Source organism: Bufo gargarizans, chromosome 4 (assembly GCF_014858855.1).
Source record: "Bufo gargarizans isolate SCDJY-AF-19 chromosome 4, ASM1485885v1, whole genome shotgun sequence".
Lineage (NCBI taxonomy): Eukaryota > Metazoa > Chordata > Amphibia > Anura > Bufonidae > Bufo > Bufo gargarizans.
In genome coordinates this window covers 276,902,974-276,930,898 of record NC_058083.1, presented here as the reverse complement: position 1 = coordinate 276,930,898, position 27,925 = coordinate 276,902,974, and the positions used below count along the sequence as shown (strand labels likewise).

The 27,925-nt window shown below is 43.2% G+C and overlaps 1 protein-coding gene across 1 annotated transcript in view; it reads right to left on the bottom strand.

The window, feature by feature from the left end:
* Positions 1-27,925, bottom strand: part of ANKRD6 (ankyrin repeat domain 6) — a 166,407-nt gene that overhangs the window by 47,381 nt on the left and 91,101 nt on the right. The window contains 2 exon segments of the mRNA XM_044291382.1: positions 596-694; positions 27,107-27,371. Coding sequence (XP_044147317.1) covers positions 596-694; positions 27,107-27,226 — 219 coding nt within the window. The 5' untranslated portion in view covers positions 27,227-27,371.

Genomic DNA, 27,925 nt, shown 5'->3' with positions numbered 1-27,925 from the left:
TGCCTATTCATTTTGCTGTGATGGCACCCACAAATACTAGCCTAGAATCAGTGACTTGAGTTTAAAGGAAGTCTGTCACCAGGAAACCCACTATTAAACCAGGCACAATGCTGTAGGGTTACCTCAGCGGAATGTCGTTTTCACTTAGTGATATCCCCATATTCTCCTTAACTTTGGGTGTCCCGTTCTGGAGATAGAAGTGGGTCCCAGAGATGGGACCTGCACCTATCTGACATTGTTGGCATATCCTAACAATATCCTACCAATGTATGAGATGAGGCTACCCCTTTAAAGAGAATTTAAATATATGTGGGTGTAACAATTTTATGAAATACAAGTTATTGGAAAAAAAACAGGTACTTAAGTTCTCTTTTCTTATCTTTATTTTCACTATTGCAAAGGGTACAAATTGGAGAACAAAGCCCACTGCATCACTGAAATTTCACACGATTACATGACCTTAGCATACATCTCCAGTCTTACACTATTACATCAACATGTTCTAGCAAGGCAGATATAAAGGGGTTGTCTAAACATGGCTACTCCTTTAAAAAAACATTTTATAAACTTTCATTGATATCAATGTTTTACTTACATCATCCTGAACGTTCAAGTCACACCCAGCTTTTAGCAGGATCTGTACAACGTTAAGATGTCCTTTATTGGCCGCAAGGTGTAAGGGGGTGCGCCCATGCTTCACAAAAAAAGAAAGAAAATATACTGTATTAAAAAGATTTCATTTCTAGTTAAAATGTTCAAACATGGGCTTTTTCCAATATTTCACTGTAAAACGAACAGATATTGAGGTTTTAAAGGGAGCCTGTCATCAGGTTCACGGTGCCCTAACAGGGTTCCCATTTAACATGGAGTTATGTTTCACTCTGATGCATAGTTTAAAAAATAAGGTGGGAGTGGGAAGAATTGTCCAATGTGCAGCTGCAGTCTGCCCTGCTTGACATGACTGACAGGTGAGCAAGGCAGACAGAAGCCTCCCAGCAGATTATTCTCTCCATTCCCAGCTCATTTCTAAAACTAGTAGTAACATAGCTCTCTGTTTGGATTTCATGCTGCTTGCTGTTTTGGCATTATGAACCTAGTGACAGGTTCCTTTTAACTATAGAAAACATTAAAGGGGTATTCTGGTACAATAATACTAAATAAAAATGGGGTTAGAGAAAGCAAAAACGAACTGTTATTATTCATTCACCTTACCAATCTATTGTTCCTCCTACTTCCTCATATCAAGATCAATATGCCGTAAATGGCTTTGCCAGACACTCAACCAGTTGAGGTTGGGGGGTAGGTCACCTCTGCAGCCAGTGACTGGTTGGGCAGGCAGGCCAAGCAGTTTCCGGCATCCAAGCCCAAGAAGAAGATGTGGAGAGAAGTGGGGACTGAAGCAGCAAAGCAGCAGCTGAACAGCAGTAGGGGATCAGTAAGGTGAGTACAACCCAACCCCCTTTTTTTTTTTAAACCTTTGCACCTGAATGCCTCTTTAACTAGTAGGCATCATAAGAAATGTCATACTGTTACCGTTTAGGTAACAACTGGAGCTGAGCATTTAGATGATGATTATCACTAATACTCTTCTTCTTCATTCAGTGGCTCCATACAGAACAAATCATATTTTCCATCCAGTATAAATGGCTTTAAATGCTATTTACACCTTTGCAGACAATTTTGTTTATGATTGAATGTTACTCATTTTTTTCAATTTTTTGTTTCAATTGGCCTTTATTAAAAACATTGAGCCATTCTGTCACAAAGGGTTAACAGTTTTACTAGCTGTGTGGCTGGTACTTTCACTTTGTGCTGGTAAACCTTATCTCTAAACTACTGAGAGGTCATACACACTTTTTTAAGCCACATTCTTATCAGTAAGGTAAGAACTGAGCTGTAATGAGTGTTTATAATGTCAGAGAGCAGAGATAAGGAGTCTGTCTGCTCCTGGTATGTTGGAAAAGACAGAAAATCAAAAAGGTGCTACTAGAGCATGCCAGCTCTGTACAGAAAAAGGGCACCATATTTTTAATAAAGACCAATTTTAAAAATTATTTTTAGCTCAAAATGAGTACAACGCAATAATAATAAAAATTGCCCCAAAGGTGTACATAGCCTTTATTAGTAGCATTCTTATAATATATATCTGTATGCTTCAATTATTAAAACACAGGTTGTCTTTTTATTTTTTAAAGGCAATAATATGCTTATCATTTCTACTAATAATTTGAACATGCTTTATTTTTTCAAGCCAAACAGAGAATGAATCTCTAATAATGGCCATTAAACTAATTTCCAACACTTTCCAATGAACTGTACAACACAGAACTGCAAGTAGACTATGTATACTCAGAACAAATCTCATCATATTTGCTTATTCCTAAACTTATTCTAGCACAATCAAAATGCTGTTCCATGGCCTGCAAATGGTTACAAAAATAAACAATCTTATACTCACCTCGATGATGCCGTTCTGTTGGTGCCAGGTCCTTGCAGGAATCCTCTTCCTGCTCCTGTGCTCAACATGGCAGGAACTGCCAGAGAATTCAGCTGAGTGGCATTCCCAACCATTTCCTCCAGTGTCAAGACCAAGAACAGGGAGTGGAGAGCAGCGAGGACCCAGGCATGGCGGTGATAGAAGTTTGGCAAAGTGAAGTGAGTATAAGTTTTGGCTCCTGAAAGGCAGGAAGAAAAAAAACTAAAGGGTTAAATGAGGTTGTTTTATGAAAGCCCACTCTATAAACCTTAGTGGAAAGCCAATAACAAGGAGTGGCTCTTGGTCCAGGAGACATGGCCCATCAGTCATTTAAAATAGACAATAAGGTAAGAATGCATTTCCCCTGAAGATGCTGCTGTGCAGATAAGGACTGGGTGGCCACAGTGTTCTGGACCGAGGACCACATGGTGATCATCTAACTACTCATCCAGCTTCATTTGCAACCCTTGAGTCTTTTTTCATTTTATAAATCAGCCTATTGTGTCAGGACCTGTCGTCCTGCTTTCTGGTGCTAGATAGAAAGCTAGACAAAAATCAGCACTGGGGCTGATTTATAAAAAATGAAATGAAAGCTGATCTGTCATTGGTCGCTATCTGCAACAAAAACATTTTCAGTTTCATAAACTTGGTGATTGGAGGCTAATGGCATTTCAGCAATGGCAACCGAGAACATACACAACGACATGCCAGGGCACTCCATAGATTCAGGACGTCATGTTATGCTAGTGAAAGGCCATCCTGAGGTTCAGATATGACACTGCTTTTACTTTAGGCACTTTACAGCAAAGCAGAACATAATGGCTCAGCAGGTAGAACCACAGTTTTCACACCACTTTCTAACAAACTAACATAACTTTTGTTAGCTTAAAGATTACAACGACTGATCTAAATGTGACCTTTTACAGAGTGTCAAATAATTGACATAATCCGGCAAGGTGCATTTCCTGTTCCCAGCACCTGGACTGGATCCAGCCCTAGGTATCAGGTAACACAGTCACAATTAGAATCGTATTGTCTCTAGGCAACAGAGAAAAGGTAGACTGTTAAATGACTCAAGGCCATGAGCAGTTTATAATCGAGATATGTGCTCAGACAGGTTTCTTAGTGAGCGTGCATTTATTATCCAAAATACTCAGTTTACAAACTGTTTTACAGAAACATGAAAAGCACTAAACCACACAACAACAACACCCTGTTTCATGTGTAGATCTGCGTGCAAGATCATGCACAAAAGTGGGAGAGTAAAGTCCCCTGAATATGTTGGCACTACATTAATACTGTACAATATAAATAAACAAAGAAAAATTGGGGGTCAGTCAGCACAGCCAGTACGCAGGTGCACGTTGCCATGGCTGAAAGCACAAAGGCAAAAAAAATATACAAACCAAACAGGCGATCTCAGTAAGACAGGAACCTAACACTTAATACCACATTAACTGGTGCCATACTGGCCTCCATTACATTCAGGGAATGCAGGTTCCACATGCATGCCGAGCCCACATTATATTATGCCTCTTATGGTGCCAAATGGCCTCTGTTATATTCAGGAAATGCAGTTAATGTGGTATTTAGTGTTAGGTTCCCGTCTTACTGAGATCACCTTGACGTTTGGCAGACGGGCCCAAATAATATTGTACAAAATGATTTGCCAAGCATCTCAAATTTATTAGCGTAGCATTTGCACCAGAATACTTCCTATTATTTTGGCATTATTGTACTTTATTTGATTTGCAGAGTGCTGTTGCATTGTATTTTTTTTTTTTTTTGCCAATATACATTTTTTATACACAGTAATTCTGGGTTTGGTTCATTGTAAGCTCATGGACGATAACTTGCATGAAAACATCAGATTCACACAGAACCTTGCTTTTTTATGTTACTATCACCGCTTAAACTACCAGACGTGTAATATGTCATTATATGAAGGGGATGGCCACTTTCTGGTTACTGACCAATGTGAAGGAAAGATGACTATATGGTGCTAGTAATTATAGTAAGCTATACCCCCTTCTTTGCCAAGTCTTGTCCATAAAATGGACGCTGATGGAGGATCAAGTGAACAAGCAAATCACCTCCATGTGATGTCTCCTTTATTCAAATACACTGCAACTGCCATCTATACATCTGCATTTGGGAGTACATTTGATCCCGGACATACCCATCTTTTCACCCAGGCAGCCCCTCTGATGTTAGCATCGGAGCATGTCATGCTCCAATGTGCTCCCTTGCCCTCCGCTGGATCGCGCAGGGCAAGGCCTTTTTTTTCATTTACAATAATGCTTCCACTCTGATGGGCCGGCTTTAGTGCTGCTCTAGCCGTTTTACAGGCTAGGGCAGCGCTAAAACACGCTTATCAGTGCCAGTGACATTACTGGGCTCACTGCTGGGCGGAAGCCTCCACCTGGCAGCCCTAAGGAGAGCCCGGTTCATCACCAGAACTCCTGAAAATGCCTTTTCCCTGCGCAATTCAGCGCAGGGCAAAGGAAAGCATTGGATCATGAAATGCTTAGATGCTCTTGTCAGGGGGGCTGCCTGGGTGAAATTCTCTTTAAGTCTGACACTTGTGGGGAAGAATAGCACTTCCAGAAAAATAAGTAGAATATGGGTGCACACCAGCTGGGGTGGTCCAGCTCACCCCAGAGTAAGTTATTTTCAAAGGCAAAGAAAGATCCAGCAGCACATGTGCACTTCAGTTTGTTTGCATATGCTTGGGAAAGGCTACTTGCCAAAACGTTGCATCTGGTAATGGATCCATAATTAAACTACAAGAGGATTTTTGATCTAAGCTGGATCTTTCTTTGCCTTTGGATGCAATTTAAGTCCATCTGGGTGTGTCCCTGCACAAATCTGACACTATTCAGTCACTGCTGCCAGTGTCAGGCTGTGCAGGGCAAGATTAGATGTTCTAGTATTGTCAGCAAGAGCACAGTACCCACTTGCATACCAGACATGGCAGGTTTTACTGCGGAATTTTGGTGGAACAGCCATGCCGAAATTCTGATGAAAGACCTGCCCGCGGGTACGTCCTTTTTACCTCCCATACATCTCAATGGGAGGCAGTGCTGAGGATCAGCTAGCAGTGGCATATAGCCGCACTGAGTGGGCACATGTCCATGCCAACACTCTGGAAAGATATAAGTGCAGGAAATTAACATGTGGGGTCACAGTGGGTAGAAATACATGGTGGGAAAACCAATAATAAAATACTGATAGAGGTTTGTTATAAGCCACCTAATATAGGGGTACAATCTCGAGAGTATCAGTGTTTTTTTAGGTCATTGAGTCTGTTTACCTGCAAGAAATAGGAGGAAGTGCACTCCAGCTGAAAGTTTGTGTTAGACAGTTAGCGCAGCATTCTTTACATTAAGCCAGGAGTCTCACGTACACAGCGGTACCAGGTAAATGCCCGAAGCACTATCAACTTAGGGCATATGATTTCAATGCCTAGGGTAACGCTAAAATAGAACAAAAATCCTTTATTGATAGTCAAATAAAACCTAAGTCGGGAAATTTCGCGCGAGCTTCAGTGTAAATTGGTAAGTGCGGTGACTTAAGTCAGTATTGTGTAATCACAGCACCACCCAGGCCAATATCAGGTGCTCAACGGAACTCAGTTACTCACACCAGGCACCCCGAATATAGAGGCTATAAATTAATAATGAGGGGTGTATCCCTGCAGTTTGGATTCCACCAACAACCAGTCTCAGCAATCAATAGTTCAAGTTCGAGAAATGAGTATAAATGTATCTTTGCTACTGAGATAGCCTACCTCACTACTCTCAGTGCTAACCTTATACTGTAACCCTATGGTCAAGCGAGGTAAAGGGTACAGGCAACCCCTCATTTTAGGGCATAGCAGCAGCGCCAGTGTTATTATTGCTTACTAAGGGAAATATATGTGGTGGCAAAACATAATGAGGTTGTTATTATGCAGAACTACCTAGATATAGAATGGGAAACAAAGCTGTTGATCTCATAAAGGAAATAAGCTCTTGGAAATAAATACAGACAATTGCCTTTCGCAACTGGTTCATGTCACGGGGCGCCAAAGGCGCACATGGTCTCCCATCAGCCGCAGACCTGTTGCTTAGCTTCAGGAGCGAGGATCTGTGTTTGGCTTTGCTAGCTGGGAGGCTCCCTGTTCCTAGGTCTGCCTTGAGCGCCGAGCTGATCACTCGGTGCTCGACTTGTCTGTCTGTCGGTCACGTCACATGACCCTCAGACCCCACTATAAATACAGGCAGCTGGCTGGCCACAGGTTGCCTGTTAATTCTAGGTTTCTGGCTATTTGTTGGACTACTGAATACTCACCTGATCCTGTTCCCTGACGATCCTTTGCCTGCTCCTCCTGTACTGTGCATCCCTCCTGGTATTGTGACCTTGGCTCCCACCTGACTACTCTTTGCGGACTCCTCTGGTACTTCTCTACTCTCCTGGTATTTGACCCCGGCCTCTCCTGACCATTCTTTGCTTAACCCTTTGTACTGCGTAGCTCTCTTGGTTCTGACCCAGTCTGTTCACGTTCCGTATTTTGTCTTGTCTGTCTTCCATGCACATATACTAAGTTAGGGACTGCCGTCCAGTTGTCCCCTGTCATCAGGACTCGTGAGGCAAGTAGGCAGGGCCAGGGGTGAGGGTGGAGCGCAGTGGTCACTATCCTTCCCCCTGTGTGTGTGTGTGTGGACGTGACCGTTACAGTTCAGGGCTCAACTAGAGGGACGACCATACTGGACTTACTATTAACCAATAGACCTGTCACAACAACAGATGTGCATATTGGGGGACACATGTGAAATAGTGACCATAATATAATAAATGTACAATTATAATTCAAAAGGGAGTTTTTTTCAGGGAGGCAAAAAACAAACAAAAAAAAAAACACTGAACTTCCAAAAAGCAATATTTGATCAGCTTAGACAGTTGATTAACTGGGACAACGTGCTAAAAAATAAAAATAAAGCCACAAAATGGTATATATTTAAAAACATCCTAACATCCTAAACTCGCATTGTGAGAGATACATACTTTATGGGAATAAAAGCATTAGAAACAGAAAAAAATTGCATAAATCAAAATGCAAATGGGGCAATAAACCACAAAAAGAAAACATTTAAATTACCACAACAGGTGTGTAGCTAAGGAGCACTAAAAAACTACAAAAGAGAAAAATTGAATATGTAAAAGACAGATAAAGGCAGCAAAGCTGGAGAGAGAGATTAAATGCCAATTAAATGTTCTTCAATTATACAAATGGTAAACAATTTAAACCTGAAAGCATTGACCCTTTAAAGAGTGATGAGGGAGGAGTTATAGAGAGCGATGAAGAGAAAGCAAATTTATTAAATATATTTTTTTGCTCCCCTGTATTGACTAAAATTAAATGTCAGATGAAATGCAGAGTGTCAAAGAAAACTCCCAATTAAATGTGGCCTGTCTGACTCAAGAAGGTGCACAGTAGCATTTTAAATACTGTAGATTAAAATAGACAAATCACCATGTCCAGATGACATAAACCCCCGGATTCTAAGAGAATTAAGTAATTTAGTAAACAGACCCTTATTTCTGATATTTAAGGACAAATTTGGTGCTAATATTTAAAATGGAATCAAAAACAGAACCTGGAAACTATAGGCCGGTAAGTCTAACATCTGTTCTGTGTAAGCTGAAGGTTTTCTAAAAGATGCTATTCTGGAGTATTTCAATGAAAATAATCGTATACCGCCATTTCAGCATGGGTTTATGAGGGATCAAATTAATCTAATCAGTTTCTATGAGGAGATAAGTTCTAGATTGGGCTGGGGTGAGTCGTTGCAGGTCATATGTCTTGACTTCTCCAAAGTATTTGACAAAAAAGGTTAGTAAATAAAATGACAACGCTTGGACTGGAGGAAAATATGGGTATGTGGGTAAGTAACTGGCTCAGTGAAACAGAGGGTGGATATTATTGGTTCATACTCAGACTGGGTCACTGTCACTAGTGGGGTATCACAGGGGTCAGTATTAGGCCCTATTCTCTTCAATATATTTATTAACGATTTTGTAGAGGGGCTGCACAGTAAAATATTAATTTTTGCAGATGATACTAAACTGTGTAAAGTAATTCAGTTTAGAAAAGGGGAGATCTAATAACCGCTTATGAATATATTAAGAGTTAGTACAGAGATCTCTTCAATGATCTACAGGTGAAACTCGGAAATTTTTTATATTGTGCAAAGTTCATTTATTTCAGTAATGCAACTTAAAAGGTGAAACTAATATATGAGATAGACTCATTACATGCAAAGTGAGATATTTCAAGCCTTTATTTGTTATAATTTGGATGATTATGGCTTACAGCTTATGAAACCACAAAGTCACAATTTTGAGGTCCCCTTTGCTCAGCTGATATGGATTAATGAGCTGACTAGAGTGTGACACTTTGAGCCTAGAATATTAAACCTTTTCACCAAATTTAAATTTTAAGCTGCATTAAAGGGGTTGTCCGGGTTCAGAGCTGAACCCGGACATACCCTTATTTTCACCCCGGCAGTCCTCCTGAGCCTGGCATCGGAGCATCTCATGCTCCGATGCGCTCCCGTGCCCTGCGCTAGATCGCGCAGGGCACAGGCTCTTGTGTTTACAATAACACACTGCCGGGCGGTAACTTCCGCCCAGCAGTGTGTTCGGTGACGTCACCGGCTCTGAGGGGCGGGCTTTAGCTCTGCCCTAGCCGTTTTACTGGCTAGGGCAGAGCCAAATCCCGCCCATCAGTGCCGGTGACGTCACCGGGGTTCCTGTCAGCCCCATAGAGAGCCCCGGTACGTCACCGGAACTCAGAAAAATGCCTTTGCCCTGCGCGATTTAGCGCAGGGCAAAGGAGAGCATCGGAGCATGAACTGCTCCGATGCTCATGTCAGGGGGGCTGCCTGGGTGAAAATGGAGGGATGTCCAGGTTCAGCTCTGAACCTGGACAACCCCTTTAATGCGATTCCTTTTAATTTGCATTACTGAAATAAATGGACTTTTGCACAATATTCAAATTTTTTGAGTTTCACCTGTAAGTCCAAAGGATACATGGTTCTTACAAAATACATATAAGAGGATTCTTTCTGCTTGAGGAGATGGTGATGGTGAGCTCACTAAAAGAGTTCAAGAGGCGTCTGAATGTATTTCTGGAGTGTGATAACACTATAGGTTACAGTTGCTAGTTATTCTGATAGCCTGATTGGAGCCAGAAAGGAATTTTTTCCCCTAAAATGAGGAAATCGCATTCGTTTTTTTTTTTTTTACCTTACTCTGGATCAACCTTGCAGGAAAACAGGCTGAACTAGATGGACATACCGTATTTTTCGCCCCATAAGACGCATTTTCCCCCCAAAAGTTTCCCCCCAATTATGGAAGCGCTCATTAGTACCGGAGGATCGGGAAGCGGTGAAGTCTCTGTACTCACCGCTTCCTGGTTTTCGTCTGTCGGCTGTGCAGGGCTGTGCAGGGCTGCGCACAGCGTAAGAGTGCACTGTGACCTCACACTGTGCGCGCCTGTTCACAGCACAGCTGCGGCAGGAAGAAGACACAGCACACTGGAGGTGAGGAGCGGCGGTGTCCAGGAGCAGGAGAGGTAAGTGTTTTGTTTATTTTGCGCTGATGGCTGGGGGCTGACACGTGGCTGATGGCTGATATAAAACTGGCGGCTACATGAGGCTGATGGCTGACATAAAGCTGGGGGCTACATGAGGCTAATGGCTGACATAAAGCTGGGGGCTACATGAGGCTAATGGCTGACATAAAGCTGGGGGCTACATGAGGCTGATAGCTGACATAAAGCTGGGGGGTACATGAGGCTGATGGCTGACATAAAGCTGGGGGGTACATGAGGCTGATGGCTGACATAAAGCTGGGGGCTACATGAGGCTGATAGCTGACATAAAGCTGGGGGCTACATGAGGCTGATTGCTGACATAAAGCTGGGGGCTACATGAGGCTGATGGCTGACATAAAGCTGGGGGCTACATGAGGCTGATAGCTGACATAAAGCTGGGGGCTACATGAGGCTGATTGCTGACATAAAGCTGGGGGCTACATAAGGCTGATTGCTGACATAAAGCTGGGGGCTACATGAGGCTGATTGCTGACATAAAGCTGGGGGCTACATGAGGCTGATTGCTGACATAAAGCTGGGGGCTATATGAGGCTGATGGCTGAAATAAAGCTGGGGCCTACATGAGGCTGATATAAAGCTAGGGGCTACATGAGGCTGGTGGCTGACATAAAGCTGGGGGCTACATGAGGCTGATGGCTGACATAAAGCTGGGGGCTGATGGCTAACATAAAGCTGGGGGGCTACATGAGGCTGATGGCTGACATAAAGCTGGGGGCTACATGAGGCTGATGGATGACATAAAGCTGAGGGCTACATGAGGCTGATGGCTGACATAAATCTGGGGGCTACATGAGGCTGGGGGCTGACATAAAGCTGGGGGTTGATCTGAAGCTTGGGGGCTGATCTGAGGCATTGGGGCTGATCTGAGGTCTGATTGAGGGTCTTATTAACATTGGGGTCTGACTGGGGCTGTAAGCTGAGGTCTGATTAACATTGGGGGTCTGATTACTGGTCTGACCTGAGGTGTAATGAAACATTTTTTTTCTTATTGTCCCCCTCTAAAACCCAGGTGCATCTTATGGGATGGTGCGTCTTATAGGGCGAAAAATACAGTATATCCTTTTCAGCCTTATAAACTATGTTACTATGTTGTATGATCCCTTATCTAAAAGGACAAAAAAAGAACAGAATTTCAAGATATTTTGTGCAAAAAATTACACTGAAACATGCCTTTGTTTATGCCTCCCATTTTGAAAAGGTTATTCAGATATTAGGGTTTAATTAACAAATAACTACTTCAAGGCAATTACAGCTATAGGGAGCTTTGATTTTTTTTTTATTGTTTATTAGCTTAAAAATGCAAAATTAAGCAACTTTTGTAAATTTCATTAATTTAAATTTCTTACAATTTTTCTTGTGTGTAGTGTCTCTCTGACCCCTCCATGCACACCTTCTCTCAGAATTAGAGATAGCATCAGGAAGGGGGAGGAAGTTGTACATGGCAAATCAGACTTTGGAGAGGTGCAAAAACATGCAAAGAAGGCAGCTCTCGCAAGCTACAGTATACAATGTGAGGAAATCACATACAGTACATGGGAGTTTAAAGAGAGAGAATTACATTAGATGTGTACAGAAAAATGCAGAACACCCATGGCAAACTCTGCAGGGAGGTAGGCCTCAGACACTCCCCAGGATCAATGATTGTCAGCAGTGATAGGAGATCCCTCATGGACTGTAGAAGGATAAATCGGTCCAAGAATGAAGCTGTGCTAAAACATGCCTGTTAGTGCAGGTTGCAGCATCCTGGACACACAGACCTCACAACCAGCATGTATGTCTGCGAGGGATGTGTCCAGATGAGAAACGTCTGAAACTAGGTTTAGGTGACTGACTGACTAACAGGAGTGTAAACATTTATGAAGGAATAAAGATTACAGATTGAAACGCAGTTCAACTTTTATAACAAAACAGCGGTTTTCCAACACCTCTGGATAGGTAACCAGTATCTGATTGGTGGGGGGCAGACACCTGGGACCCCAATGATCAGCTGTTTGAGAAGTCACTCGTTCTGCAGCCTTCTCACAGCTTACCAAGCACAGCGCTGTAAATTGTATATAGCAACTGTGCTGGGTATCACAGCTCAACTCCATTCACTTGATCATGTGACCAATGATGGGACATCATTAGGCTAGGAAACAGTTGATCAGCGGGGGTACCGGGTGTCATCGGTTAAAAAGTCTTGGAAAAAAAAAATGTCCATGTTAAAGTAGCATTAGATATAAAACTTAGGCTGTATTCACGCTTGTGTTTATTGGATCCGGCAGGCTACTCCAGCAGGGAACAGCCTTGCTGGAGTTCACCAAATCCGGCCTAGCCGGATACTGCCGCTCACTGCCAGACTCCATTGACTATAATGGGATCCAGCTGGTTTCCAGCATGAATTCCGGGTTTTGGCCCGACAATAACCAATGCATGCCAGGCAAGATAAGATGAACTCCAGCAAGCTGTTCTTTCCTGGTACACCTTGGTACTATTGCTTCTAACAGTTCATTTATTGATATTCACGTTAGGGGTCACATAATGAAAAAGATTATATAATGCACATATCGCCCATTATAAATAACCCTGAAAAACCCTAACAATGCATCCCTCTCATTTAAGTTATGCAGTGTCAAGTAGATTTTTGGAAACAAGTAGCTTCATATGACTTCCACAATCCCTGCATTCAGCCCAGTAATGCAAACAGCAGGATCTTATAGTTGTTAATGGAGGCTCTCCAAGGTGTGTGCTGAAGTAATGTTAGATTCTGACATTTATGACATCTCCGAGAAGCATTTCATGACTCAAATTCCCAGTAGCACAAACCGCTATGCAACTCAACACAAACCTAGTCAGTTGTGATAAAGTCCCCTCTGTTAGCCATGCTGCACGTTGACAAAATCAAATTAAATGAATGAAACAAATAGTACCCATTCAAAAATTGAAACCGAACATAAATACATTTAAGGTTCTGTACAGACTGCATCTGAGTCCTATGTTTGGCACATACGCTGGGAAACGCTCCTATTGCGTACTTCAAATGTATCCATTCCCCTGAGGGACGTAAAAAAATGTGTTATTATGTTATTTTGGCCTCTGTCAGGCCGGTATATGTTGGTATACATTTTGATCAACAGTACAGGAAAGCGTTCCAGACTGTGCTTTCCTCTACAGAGAGGGTCCCTGCAAAATTACCTACACTTTTGGTCTAAGTGCTACTATGGGCCCACCTGTATTTTCGTATGTCTCCAATTTTTTTCAGTTAGGTTCTGTACAAATTGTACAAAATGCAAAACAATCATGCCATGTTCCTCCATAAGCCTTATTTTGGAGGAATTTTATACCTACAGGCAGGGCCGGTGCTACCATAAGGCAGACCAAGCAGCTGCCTTAGGGCGCACCCTGGGAGAGGGGGAGAAATGTGACATGGAGGGCTGATGTAACATAGGGGGGTGATTTGACATGGAGGGGGGGAAATGTGACATGGGGGCTGATGTCTGACATGGGGGTCTGATCTGAGGTCTGATTAACATTGGGAGTCTGATTGGGGCTGTGAGCTGAGGTCTGATTAACATTGGGGGTCTGATTACTGGTCTGACCTGAGGTGTAATGGAAAATATTTTTTTCTTATTATCCTCCTCTAAAACCTAGGTGCGTCTTAGAGGGCGAAAAATACGGTCCTCAAACCAGCGATTGTCTGAAGCAGAGAGAAGATACTAGGACAAATCCAGCTGCTGCAGACGGGCCCAGGTGAGCTGTGAGAGGGGGGGGGGGGGCGCCAAGATGTAGCTTCGCTTGTGTTGGCAGAAATCCTATAATATTGTGCTGCATAAAGTAACATATAATGACCTACAGAATTCCTGCTGCTTCGTCTTCTGGAAAAGCCTTTGATGAGTACATGAAATCTTACTAAAGCTTTTTTTATGTAGCTTTTAACTATAAACAAACTAAACTGACGATCAAAGGTTGAATGTAAGTATATTCTACAATGAGTAGAGAATGCTGCATATTAAATATTAAAACTCCAGTGGAGGAAAATGTTTGTATATTATGCATATTCGTCTCCAAATTCTTTGATTACGATAAAAGAGCCCTAGGCTACCGATAAGTGCTCAGTGAAATGTGAGATCAAATGTAACATTTAAGAATCCGGGTGACAGTTTTCATCGGCAGGATTAAAATGTGCTTAGTAATCAGTCTTTTCAATACTGAATGTACAAGTTATCCTCTGAATTTCTGCAAAGATGTTAAAGGGAACCTGTCATCAGCTGTTCAGCTGTTAAGCAGAACTGACTGCAGGCTGAGACTGCGCACCACCATTTTAACCATGCTGCATTTTCTTTTCTTTAATTAGAATGCTCTTTCTTCAAAAAAGAGTCATCTCCGTGAGCATATCTCCTCCGGGCTGCTTGACACCTAATGGTAACTACTTTATGGAAGAGAGATAGGGTGGGCACCCCTTAATATATTATCTTGGAACCAGGTAGTGGTAGAAATGCATAAATGTAATTTTGACAATTTAAGAGTTTTTAGACTTTTCTATTTTAGAATTTCCAAAGGAAGCAAAGCAATATATTACTCCATACTAAAAAACTAGATTTTTTATTTTTTTTTTAACTCGTTTTATTCAAGGATAGCAAAACAAGTATGGCACACATATGACATCACAAAGGCGCACGCAGGGGCTAATCAGAAATGCAGAGACAGAGTAATACAAATGCTACAATACCATATGTCTGGGGGTACACATATGAGATACACACGACAATAACACAGGCACTACGGTTGTGAGGGAGCCCTAGTACACACTCCTAGAAAACAGCTAGCATTAAAGGACGCGCCAGGCACCGGGGAAAATCTTAAGGACCAAACAAACCCCAGAGGATCCCCAGTCGACCTTTATGGGCGCGATGCGTGCAAAGTGAGCGGTGAGGAGCACCACTCAGACCAGACCTTATCGAACTTCTGCAGGCATCCCCTGTGTTTGTAGACCACTTTTTCCATGGAGACCGCACTATTTACCAGCGAGAGCCATTGACCCCTCGAGGGAAGAGACTCTCCCATCCAGCGCTAGCAATCGCTTTTCTAGCCAAAAACAGTGTCCTTTCCAGGAAGATCCTGTGGTAATGCGACCAAGATTCCTCGTCTACTATACCCAAAATGCACATCTTGGGGCACAGCTGCAGTGTCGGCGGAACCAAAGTCTTGAGAACCTCCAAAATCGACACCCAGAACTGGTGTATGCCTGGACAATCCCAAATCATATGCCAAAAATTGGCACCCTCCGCACTGCACCTGTGACACCGAGAATGATCCAGCCTCCCCAGCTTATGGAGTCTAGTGGGGGTCAGATAGCTATAGTGTAAAATAAAGAGCTGTGTCATTCTGTTATTAATCAAAGGGGATACCCTTGTTGGGGCTATCAACGCCTCCTCCCACTCTTCAGAAGTCAGAGAGGGTATGTGCATTTTCCATCTGGTCTCCACAGCAAGCGGGGTCGCCAGCAAATGACAATCTAGCAAGTGAGTATAAAGCACCGATACCATCCCTCTAGGGCCCTGGGACCTCAGAACACCAATGATGGGGTACTTAGATATACCTCTGTTGTCCCCTCGGAATTGGGCCTGTAATACGTGCCGCAACTCAAGATATCTGTAAAAGAGGGTGCGCGGTACTCGAAACCTATCTTGTACCTGAGAAAATGAGATCAGCTGCCCTCCCTCAAATATATCCCCTAGAACGCGGATCCCATGCCTCCTCCACTCTGATACTCCCTCCAGCCGAGATAGATGGGGGAACATGCAGTTATCCCATATGGGAATCTCGCTGGGTAAATCCTTATATGAGTTTAACTTTGATGCCTGCCATATTTGATGGGCCAATTTGTGGATCGGGAGGACGCCCTGTTGTAATTGTCTAAAGCCTTCTAGTACAGGCCATAGCGTATGGAGTTTAAGATGCTCATGCAAAAAGACCTCAGCATTAGGCCGAGGAGCCTCGGTAACCCAGCACTTCAAAAATCGCAACTGACTGGCTATAAAGTACAAGAAAAAATCAGGTAGGGCAGCACCCCCTGCAGCTTTGATCTCTAAAGAACTGGGAGCGAAAGCTTCCTTCTGGCTCTACCCCAGACAAAGGCAGCAGTCATAGCGTGAATGCGCCTAAAGAATCCCCGGGGGATCGGGGTGCAGGCATGAGACAGCAAGTACAAACCCTTGGGCAGTAGTACCATTTTCACCAGATTCAGTCTTCCCATAACTGATAATGGGAGGGACTCCCACGTTTTAAATTTCTCTTGGAACAGCATCTCTAGGGGTTCAATGTTCAACGTATATGAGAGCTGTGGCAGCCTGGTGATCATTACCCCTAGATATTTGAACCTATCCACTACAGGTAAATTGCAGTCGTTATCCGGCCAATCGTGGTCCCATAACGGCATAATGGCCGATTTGCCCCAGTTTATGTGCAGCCCAGAATATCGTCCAAAGGACGCAATGACCTCAATTGCTCTCGGGAGGGATGCTTCTGGGCTAGACATAAACAGAATCAAATCATCCGCATACAGCCCAATTCTATCTTCCCTGCCTCCCACAGTCACCCCCATGAACACAGGGTCCTGCCTAATTCTTATTGCCAGATGTTCTATCGCTATTGCAAACAAGAGAGGTGAGAGTGGGCACCCCTGCCTCGTACCTCTAAGCAGAGAGATTTTTTCAGAGTATGAACCATTGAGCTGAATACGTGCAGAGGGGTTATTATACAGTATACTAACCCACCTAACAAAATTGGGGCCAAAGCCAAAGTTCCTCAGCACGGCTGTTAAAAAGGGCCATTCTAGGGAGTCAAAAGCCTTAGCCGTATCTAGAGAGGCCATAGCCCACCTTTCTTTCTGGGCAGCTCCAACTTGGGCGATCACCTGCGCCCTCCTGATATTGTCCGAGGTGGACCTTCCGGGCATGAAACCAGATTGATCAGAGTGTATCACAGACGTTATCACCTTGTTCAATCTGTTGGCCAGTATCCTAGTCAGGATTTTATAGTCCAAGTTCAAAAGCGAAATTGGACGATAAGATCCGCAGTCCAGCGGATCCTTGCCAGGCTTCAAAATCACGACAATGGAGGCGTCGTGCATGGATTCCGGCAAAGTGCCGCAGGAGTGCACAGTCCTATACAATTCCAGCATCTCCCTATACCTAGAGTACACTTCCACTGGAATGCTGTCTGGGCCAGGGGCCTTGCCAGACGGCAAGTCCATGATAGCTTTCTCCACTTCCTCCAGGGTGATATCTTACTCCATGATGCCTCTATCCAGACTGCTCAGCCTAGGGTAGGATACCCCACTGAGATAAGCTTCTAATTCCTGTTCTGGGTGCGTGGCCACCGACCTATATAGATCTGCATAAAAGCTATGTAAACACTGCAATATGCCCTGAACCGATTCCACTATGCGACCATCAGTCCCCCGAAGGCGAAGAACTGGTGAAGCCATGGTGTTGGCACGCGCTATGTGGGCGAGCAATTTCCCTGCCTGGTTGCCTGTCTCAAACGTCTGTTGCTTAAGAAAAAATAGTTTCCTCTTGCTCTTCTCTTCCAGATGCAACATGCACTGCCTACCCGCAATCATCCACTCCTCTCTACGTGCCTCCGTGGGGGAATCAATAAACGCCCTCTCTGCCACCCTGCAGCTAGCAAACAAATCCTCCTCTTTACGCTGTGTTTCTTTTTTAACATATGATATAGAGGACTTGATGCAACCCCTGAGATATGCTTTTAAAGTTTCCCATAATAATAGGGGATCAGTGGAAGATTTATTTTTGACTTTTCACCTCAGACTTTTCATCATCAGTCTACCTTCATAAGATAAAAGAGTATAAAACTGTTTGGATGAGGGCAAGTAAGGTTGCTTCCAAAATTGAAAGATGTTTTTCTCACCAGAGCTGAGGTTGTGTAAAGCATTTTAGCACAGTTTTTAAGAATGTTGTACTGTGCATTGTCTACACAATCCATGATAGCCCAATCAGAATTCAATGGGGCCCTAAGGATCACAATTATGGGTAACAAATATGTATGTTTTGGTCCAAAATTATAAGTTAGTGTAGTTGAGTCCTCCATTCAGTCTGAGTTGTTGAAGGACACAGGAGGGGATTTTAGCCTTCCCATTATTATTACTTTTTCCTTCAGGAGCATAAATAGAATGTAAGACTCTGAAGTAAATACACTATGTGCACAATTATTAGGCAAGTTGTATTTTTGAGGATTCATTTTATTATTGAACAACTACAGTGATGTTGGTCAATCCAAAATGTTAATAAACCTCAAACTTGAATATTTAAAGAGCAACTAAACTTTTGTATACACTTTGTTAACCTGTCCCTAATGCCCGAATGACACTTTTTGTAATATAGTTTATTAATGTTTTTTGTATTTTTATTACACTTTTCCCTACCTAAAGCTCATATTTCACTGTGCGCTTAAAATCTACTTCTCTGTACAACGCTGACTGCTTAGCGGAGTACGGAGTTGACATTTTTATCAATGGGGCTGCAGTATAGCAAGTACGGGATGGAGTGCATATTACTGCTCCTGCCCGCCAGAGGTTTACAAAATCCTGGCATAGCACATGGGTACTCTGTAACCATGTGCTATGCCAGGATTAGCTGAGTGGAGTGGGCTCCTGCTTCGCTAAGTTAAGAGCTGACCACATTCCCATCCATGTGGTCCATCACGAGTCACTCTCATTTTATCAGTCCATAACACCTTCTCAAATCTTTGGCAGTTAGTTTGTGTCTTTTTCTCAACAATTTTCTTGTGAGCCCACTCACTATTTGCAACGAAACATCTGATGGTTCTGTGATCATGCCCCAATTTCATAGCAATTTCAAGAGTGCTGCATTCCTCTGAAAGATTTTCAATAATTTTCCAGAGTCAGTTAAATCTCTTATTTTGGCCCATTTTGCCAGAGGAAAACAATATTTATGCACACCTTGATATAGGATCTTGATCTCCTTAGGTCCCATCCTCCCTCATCACACAAATACACATGACCTGATATGCTTCAATCCAATAACCATTCATGTTTATACAGTTTGGAGTTGGAAAATATGCATAAAAATTATGATATGGTCAGTACTTACTTGCCTAATAATTGTGCACACAGTGTAGAGCACCCTCGAGAATTCTGCCATTTTAAGTACATTGGCCCTATCATCAATGGGCACAATATAAAATGTTTCCATTTATGTAATTTTCACAATCCATTGTTAATAAAGTACATGAAACACATGTGAGGTCAAAACCATTACTATACCCCTAGGTGAATTCCTTGAGTGGACTGGTACCACAAGGGCATTGCAAATGCTACATGGCACCTGAAACCCACCACAGCAACATTTATCTTAAAAGCTAAATGGTGCTCATTCCCTTATAAGCCCTGATATGTGCCCAAACAGATTATGATGACATATGAGATACTGTGCAAAATATTATGCAGTGCTTTTTCTCCTTTTTTCCCCATATGAAAATATTATCTTTTATTTTCATGCCCAATGTTAATAAATTCTATGAAACAGTTAGGCCCCTTTCACACGGACGAGTATTCCGTGCGGATGCGATACGTGAGGTGAACGCATTGCACCCGCACTAAATCCCAACCCATTAATTTCTATGAGGCTGTTCACATGAGCGGTGATTTTCACGCATCACTTGTGCGTTGCGTGAAAATCGCAGCATGCTCTATATTCAGCGTTTTTCACGTAACGCAGGCCCCATAGAAATGAATGGGGTTGCGTGAAAATCGCAAGCATCCGCAAGCAAGTGCGGATGCGGTGCGATTTTCACGCACGGTTGCTAGAAGACGATCGGGATGGAGACCCGATCATTATTATTTTCCCTTATAAACACGGTTATAATGGAAAATAATAGCATTCTGAATACAGAATGCATAGTAAAATAGCGCTGAACACCGATCCCAAGCCAGACAACCCCTTTAATAGTTTATAAAATGTCTTAAAATCACAATCCTTGTACCATATTAAAACAAAATGATTAATACAATTTTTTTTAAAATATCCTCAGGATAGATCACCAATAGCAGATCGTCCTAACAAAAGCCAGTCATGACTGAATGCCTACTAGACTGTGCCACTACAAGTATTGTTTTTTGCATGAAACATGCTATTATTGTGTAAAAGTAGAAAAGATATATACCATATTTGGCAGTATTTGTACTGACCCAGAAGTGAGACAACCTCTTTAACCACTTAAGGACCACAGGTTTATACCCCCCCTAGTGACCAGGCCCTTTTTTACAAATCGGCACTCCACAACTTTAGCGGTTTATTGCTCGGTCATGCAACTTACCACCCAAATGAATTTTACCTCCTTTTCTTCTCACTAATAGAGCTTTCATTTGGTGGTATTTCATTGCCGCTGACATTTTTACTTTTTTTGTTATTAATCGAAATTTAACGATTTTTTTGCAAAAAAATGACATTTTTCACTTTCAGCTGTAAAATTTTGCAAAAAAAACGACATCCATATATACATTTTTCGCCAAATTTATTGTTCTACATGTCTTTGATAAAAAAAAAATGTTTGGGCAAAAAAAAAAAATGGTTTGGGTAAAAGTTATAGCATTTACAAACTATGGTACAAAAATGTGAATTTCCGCTTTTTGAAACAGCTCTGATTTCTGAGCACCTGTCATGATTCCTGAGGTTCTACAATGCCCAAACAGTAGAAAACCCCCACAAATGACCCCATTTCGGAAAGTAGACACCCTAAGGTATTCGCTGATGGGCATAGTGAGTTCATAGAACTTTTTATTTTTTGTCACAAGTTAGCGGAAAATGATGATGATTTTATTTTTTTTATTTTTTCTTACAAAGTCTCATATTCCACTAACTTGCGACAAAAAATAAAAAATTCTAAAAACTTGCCATGCCCCTCACGGAATACCTTGGGGTGTCTTCTTTCCAAAATGGGGTCACTTGTGGGGTAGTTATACTGCCCTGGCAATTTAGGGGCCCATATGTGTGAGAAGAACTTTGCAATCAAAATGTGTAAAAAATGACCGGTGAAATCCAAAAGGTGCACTTTGGAATATGTGCCCCTTTGCCCACCTTGGCAGCAAAAAAGTGTGACACATCTGGTATCGCCGTACTCAGGAGAAGTTGGGGAATGTGTTTTGGGGTGTCATTTTACATATACCCATGCTGGGTGAGAAAAATATCTTGGTCAAATGCCAACTTTGTATAAAAAAATTGGAAAAGTTGTCTTTTGCCAAGATATTTCTCTCACCCAGCATGGGTATATGTAAAATGACACCCCAAAACACATTCCCCAACTTCTCCTGAGTACGGCGATACCAGATGTGTCACACTTTTTTGCTGCCAAGGTGGGCAAAGGGGCACATATTCCAAAGTGCACCTTTCTGATTTTGCAGGCCATTTTTTACACATTTTGATTGCAAGGTACTTCTCACACATTTGGGCCCCTAAATTGCCAGGGCAGTATAACTACGCCACAAGTGACCCCATTTTGGAAAGAAGACACCCCAAGGTATTCCGTGAGGGGCATGGCGAGTTCCTAGAATTTTTTATTTTTTGTCACAAGTTAGCGGAAAATGATGATTTTTTTTTTTTCTCTTTTTTCCTTACAAAGTCTCATATTCCACTAACTTGCGACAAAAAATAAAAAATTCTAGGAACTCGCCGTGCCCCTCACGGAATACCTTGGGGTGTCTTCTTTCCAAAATGGCGTCACTTGTGGCGTAGTTATACTGCCCTGGCAATTTAGGGGCCCAAATGTGTGAGAAGTACTTTGCAATCAAAATCTGTAAAAAAATGACCGGTGAAATCCGAAAGGTGCACTTTGGAATATGTGCCCCTTTGCCCACCTTGGCATCAAAAAAGTGTCACACATCTGGTATCGCCGTACTCAGGAGAAGTTGGGGAATGTGTTTTGGGGTGTCATTTTACATATACCCATGCTGGGTGAGAGAAATATCTTGGCAAAAGACAACTTTTCCCATTTTTTTATACAAAGTTGGCATTTGACCAAGATATTTTTCTCACCCAGCATGGGTATATGTAAAATGACACCCCGAAACACATTCCCCAACTTCTCCTGAGTACGGCGATACCAGATGTGTCACACTTTTTTGCTGCCAAGGTGGGCAAAGGGGCACATATTCCAAAGTGCACCTTTCGGATTTTGCAGGGCATTTTTTACACATTTTGATTGCAAAGTTCTTCTCACACATTTGGGCCCCTAAATTGCCAGGGCAGTATAACTATGCCACAAGTGACCCCATTTTGGAAAGAAGACACCCCAAGGTATTCCGTGAGGGGCATGGCGAGTTCCTAGAATTTTTTATTTTTTGTCGCAAGTTAGTGGAATATGAGACTTTGTAAGGAAAAAAGAAAAAAAAAGAAAAATCATCATTTTCCGCTAACTTGTGACAAAAAATAAAAAATTCTAGGAACTCGCCATGCCCCTCACGGAATACCTTGGGGTGTCTTCTTTCGAAAATGGGGTCACTTGTGGCATAGTTATACTGCCCTGGCAATTTAGGGGCCCAAATGTGTAAGAAGTACCTTGCAATCAAAATGTGTAAAAAATGGCCTGCGAAATCCGAAAGGTGCACTTTGGAATATGTGCCCCTTTGCCCACCTTGGCTGCAAAAAAGTGTCACACATCTGGTATCGCCGTACTCAGGAGAAGTTGGGCAATGTGTTTTGGGGTGTCATTTTACATATACCCATGCTGGGTGAGAGAAATATCTTGGCAAAAGACAACTTTTCCCATTTTTTTATACAAAGTTGGCATTTGACCAAGATATTTTTCTCACCCAGCATGGGTATATGTAAAATGACACCCCAAAACACATTCCCCAACTTCTCCTGAGTACGGCGATACCACATGTGTGACACTTTTTTGCAGCCTAGATGCGCAAAGGGGCCCAAATTCCTTTTAGGAGGGCATTTTTAGACATTTGGATCCCAGACTTCTTCTCACACTTTCGGGCCCCTAAAAAGCCAGGACAGTATAAATACCCCACATGTGACCCCACTTTGGAAAGAAGACACCCCAAGGTATTCAATGAGGGGCATGGCGAGTTCCTAGAATTTTTTTTTTTTTGCATAAGTTAGCGGATATTGATTTTTTTTTGTTTTTTTCTCACAAAGTCTCACTTTCCGCTAACTTAGGACAAAAATTTCAATCTTTCATGGACTCAATATGCCCCTCACGGAATACCTTGGGGTGTCTTCTTTCCGAAATGGGGTCACATGTGGGGTATTTATACTGCCCTGGCTTTTTAGGGGCCCTAAAGCGTGAGAAGAAGTCTGGAATATAAATGTCTAAAAATGTTTACGCATTTGGATTCCGTGAGGGGTATGGTGCGTCCATGTGAGATTTTATTTTTTGACACAAGTTAGTAGAATATGAGACTTAGTAAGAAAAAACAAAAACAAAAACAAACAAAAAATTTCCGGGGGGGGGGGGGGGGGTGATCAATGACAGGGGGGTGATCAATGACAGGGGGGTGATCACCCATATAGACTCCCTGATCACCCCCCTGTCATTGATCACCCCCCCTGTAAGGCTCCATTCAGACATCCGCATGATTTTTTACGGATCCATGGATACATGTATCGGATCCACAAAACGCATGCGGACGTCTGAATGGAGCCTTACAGGGGGGTTATCAATGACGGGGTGATCAGGGTAATCAGGGTGATCACCCCCCTGTCACTGATCACCCCCCCTGTAAGGCTCCATTCATACATCCGCATGAATTTTTACGGATCAATGGATACATGTATCGGATCCAAAGAACGCATGCGGATGTCTGAATGGAGCCTTACAAGGGGGTTTATCAATGACAGGGGGTGATCAGGGTGATCACCCCCCTGTCACTGATCACCCCCCCTGTAAGGCTCCATTCAGACATCCGCATGATTTTTTACGGATCCATGGATACATGGATCGGATCCACAGAACGCATGCGGACGTCTGAATGGAGCCTTACAGGGGGGTTATCAATGACAGGGGGTGATCAGGGTAATCAGGGTGATCACCCCCCTGTCACTGATCACCCCCCCTGTAAGGCTCCATTCAGACATCCGCATGATTTTTTACGGATCCATGGATCGGATCCACAAAACGCATGCGGACGTCTGAATGGAGCCTTACAGGGGGGTTATCAATGACAGGGGGTGATCAGGGTAATCACCCCCCTGTCACTGATCACCCCCCCTGTAAGGCTCCATTCAGACATCCGCATGATTTTTTACGGATCCATGGATACATGGATCGGATCCACAAAACGCATGCTGATGTCTGAATGGAGCCTTACAGGGGGGTGATCAATGACAGGGGGGTGATCAGGGAGTGTATATGGGTGATCACCCGCCTGTCATTGATCACCCCCTGTAAGGCTCCATTCAGACGTCCGCATGTGTTTTGCGGATCCGATCCATGTATCCATGGATCCGTAAAAATCATGCGGACGTCTGAATGGAGCCTTACAGGGGAGTGATCAATGACAGGGGGGTGATCAATGACAGGGGGTGATCAGGGAGTGTATATGGGTGATCACCCGTCTGTCATTGATCACCCCCCTGTAAGGCTCCATTCAGACGTCCGTATGCTTTTTGCGGATCCGATCCATGTATCCGTGGATCCGTAAAAATCATACGGACGTCTGAACGGAGCCTGACAGGGGGGTGATCAATGACAGGGCGGTGATCAATGACAGGGGGGTGATCAGGGAGTTTATATGGGGTGATCATGGGTGATCAGGGGTTTATAAGGGGTTAATAAGTGACGGGGGGGGGGGTGTAGTGTAGTGTGGTGTTTGGTGCGACTGTACTGACCTACCTGAGTCCTCTGGTGGTCGATCCTAACAAAAGGGACCACCAGAGGACCAGGTAGGAGGTATATTAGACGCTGTTATGAAAACAGCGTCTAATATACCTGTTAGGGGTTAAAAAATTCGGATCTCCAGCCTGCCAGCGAACGATCGCCGCTGGCATGCTGGAGATCCACTCGCTTACCTTCCGTTCCTGTGAGCGCGCGCGCCTGTGTGCGCGCGTTCACAGGAAATCTCGCGTCTCGCGAGATGACGCCTATTGGCGTTAGTGTGACCTGGGAGAGCCGCCGCGATGACGCCTTTCGGCGTTAGCGTGGCGGCAAGCGGTTAAGGAAAGGTGTCTATTTTTACTAGAAAACAGTGCGAAGAGTTTCCTCAGTAACCCTCTGAGGAAAGTCAATCTTCAATGCTCGGCAGAACACTGAAGACGGACTCTTCTTAGCAATAATAAGGAACATATGGAACATATAGAGGCTTCTCCAACTGTCTCTCACTATCCCAGCCCCTGGCTTCCTATATGTGCCGTCTATGGCTGTGTCCCTGCTTATCTGACATGCTGCCAGCAAAAGCCACTGGCAGCTGGGTCCAGTTTTCTATTCTCTGTGCTTCACTGTTCAGTTACTAAGTGCAACGAGGGGAGAGATGAATGGAACTGCCATTGTTTAGCAATGACAGTAAGTCTCCTATATTTCTGTATACCTGCTGGCAGTGCTAAGTGCTGGCAGTCTCATTCTCCTCTCTCTTCTCTGTAAGTTACCGAGTGCAACTCAGTATGGGACTGCCAGGGCTCGGTGCTGACATTAGGTATACAGGAACATAGTAAACTTGCTACCACTGCTAATAGTTAGCAGTCCCGTGCTTCTCTCTCTTCCCTGCATTCAATAACTAACATTGAAGCACAGAGAAGAGAAAAATGTACTGAGCTGTCAGCATGTCAGATAAGCAGGGGCACAGGCAGAAAGGGCACATATAGGTGGCCAGGGGCTTGGGCAGTGAGAAAAGATACAGAATGAGAAGCCTACCTCTGTATATCTCAATTACAGCAGGAGCCCAACTCCAGTCAGTGCTTGACCCCAGGGTTATACAGAGTCATGTATCAGCATGGCCTGTGTGGGGCCTAAAAGGGTAAATTAATCAAATTAATTTGATTAATCACCCAGTCCTTTTAGGAACTATAGTCTATAACCTTGGGTGCATCGCAAGGCAATGAAAATAAAAAATAATTATTTCTGCGTTATGGATACGTGATCTGGTAAACACTGAGAAACCCCTTTAAAAAAAAAAAAAAAGTTTTTTTTTGATTGATTTAGTAGCCACTGTAAAAAAAAATCTTTAAAGGGAACCTGTCACCTGGATTTTGTGTATAGAGCTGAGGGACATGGGCTGCTAGATCGCCGCTAGCACATCCGCAATACCCAGTCCCCATAGCTCTGTGTGCTTTTATATATATGTAAATGAGGCAAGTAAGAAGCCCAAGGAGCTGTTACTAACGTTTCCGGAGCCCAGCCACGCCCCCGCATCCTCCGAATCTCGCGATGGGCGAGCTAGTGCATGCGCAGTGTCGGCATAGTGTTCCTTCCCTGTGCTGGCATTAGCTTCAGGAAACTAACTGCGCATGCGCTAGCTAGCGCATCGCGAGATTACGGCACTCTAGCTTTGTGACTTCGGGGAGCAAGGAGGAGATTCTGGGCGGTGCTGGGCTCCTTCACAGTGGGCGTGGCTGGGCTCAGTCAGAGAACGCTGGACTCATCTCTGAAGCATGGAGGAGACAGGACTCATCTAAGGTTCATTTACGTATATATAAAATCGTTTTTTTACACAATAAAAGCACACAGAGCTATGGGGACTGGGTATTGCGGATCTCTATACCCAAGATCCAGGTGACAGGTTCCCTTTAATAACAGAAAACAATATACATTTGACAATAGACAACAAAGTACAAACCATTCAATAGTACTTTTTGTGCAACCCAATGGAAGCTGTTGTGTACAGTGTCAAGTTGTTGAAAACTTGTTCATTCTAGTTCAACAAAACGTATATATCTGCATTGAGATATACTCATCGCTACACAATGGCCTATGCATCGCTACAATATGATAAGTGATTTTCTAGTTACCTTGGTAACTGCTACCTTGGCACCCTTGTTGATAAGCTGCACAACATTATCCACTTGGCCTTTGTATGCAGCTACGAGGAGGCGTTCTGATAGCGCAGCGACCACATCCTGCTGGCTCATGAATTAGAACAGGGAAGTCCTCAGGACAGGCGTGGGATACAGATGTGCTCAATAACTGAGAATCTTTTCACTGTAGTACAATTCTACATACTTGACAGTTGGGACGCCTACTGAATCACATACTTCAGCTCGGCATGTTGTAAATCTAAAAATAACGAAAAAAACTAATTATTATTCCGGTAAAATAAGCTACTATCATTTCAAATTCAATATTTAAAAAAGCAGAAGGCTATTAAAGTGGTTAGCAATGGTTATCCTTCGGATAGGTCATCAGTTTTATTTCACTGAATCAGTTGTTTAAGGCCCCTTTCACATGGGCGAGTTTTCCGTGCGGGTGCGATGCGTGCGGTGAACGTATTGCACCCGCACTGAATCCTGACTCATTCATTTCTATGGGGCTGTGCACACGAGCGGTGATTTTCACGCATCACTTATGCGTTGAGTGAAAATCGCAGCATGCTCTATATTGTGCGATTTTCACGCGACGCCGGCCCCATAGAAGTGAATGGGGTGCGTTAAAATCGCATAACATCCGCAAGCAAGTGCGGATGCAGTGCGATTTTCACGCACGGTTGCTAGGAAACGATCGGGATGGAGACCCGATCATTATTATTTTCCCTTATAACATGGTTATAAGGGAAAATAATAGCATTCTGAATACAGAATGCATAGTAAAATAGAGCTGGAGGGGTTAAAAAA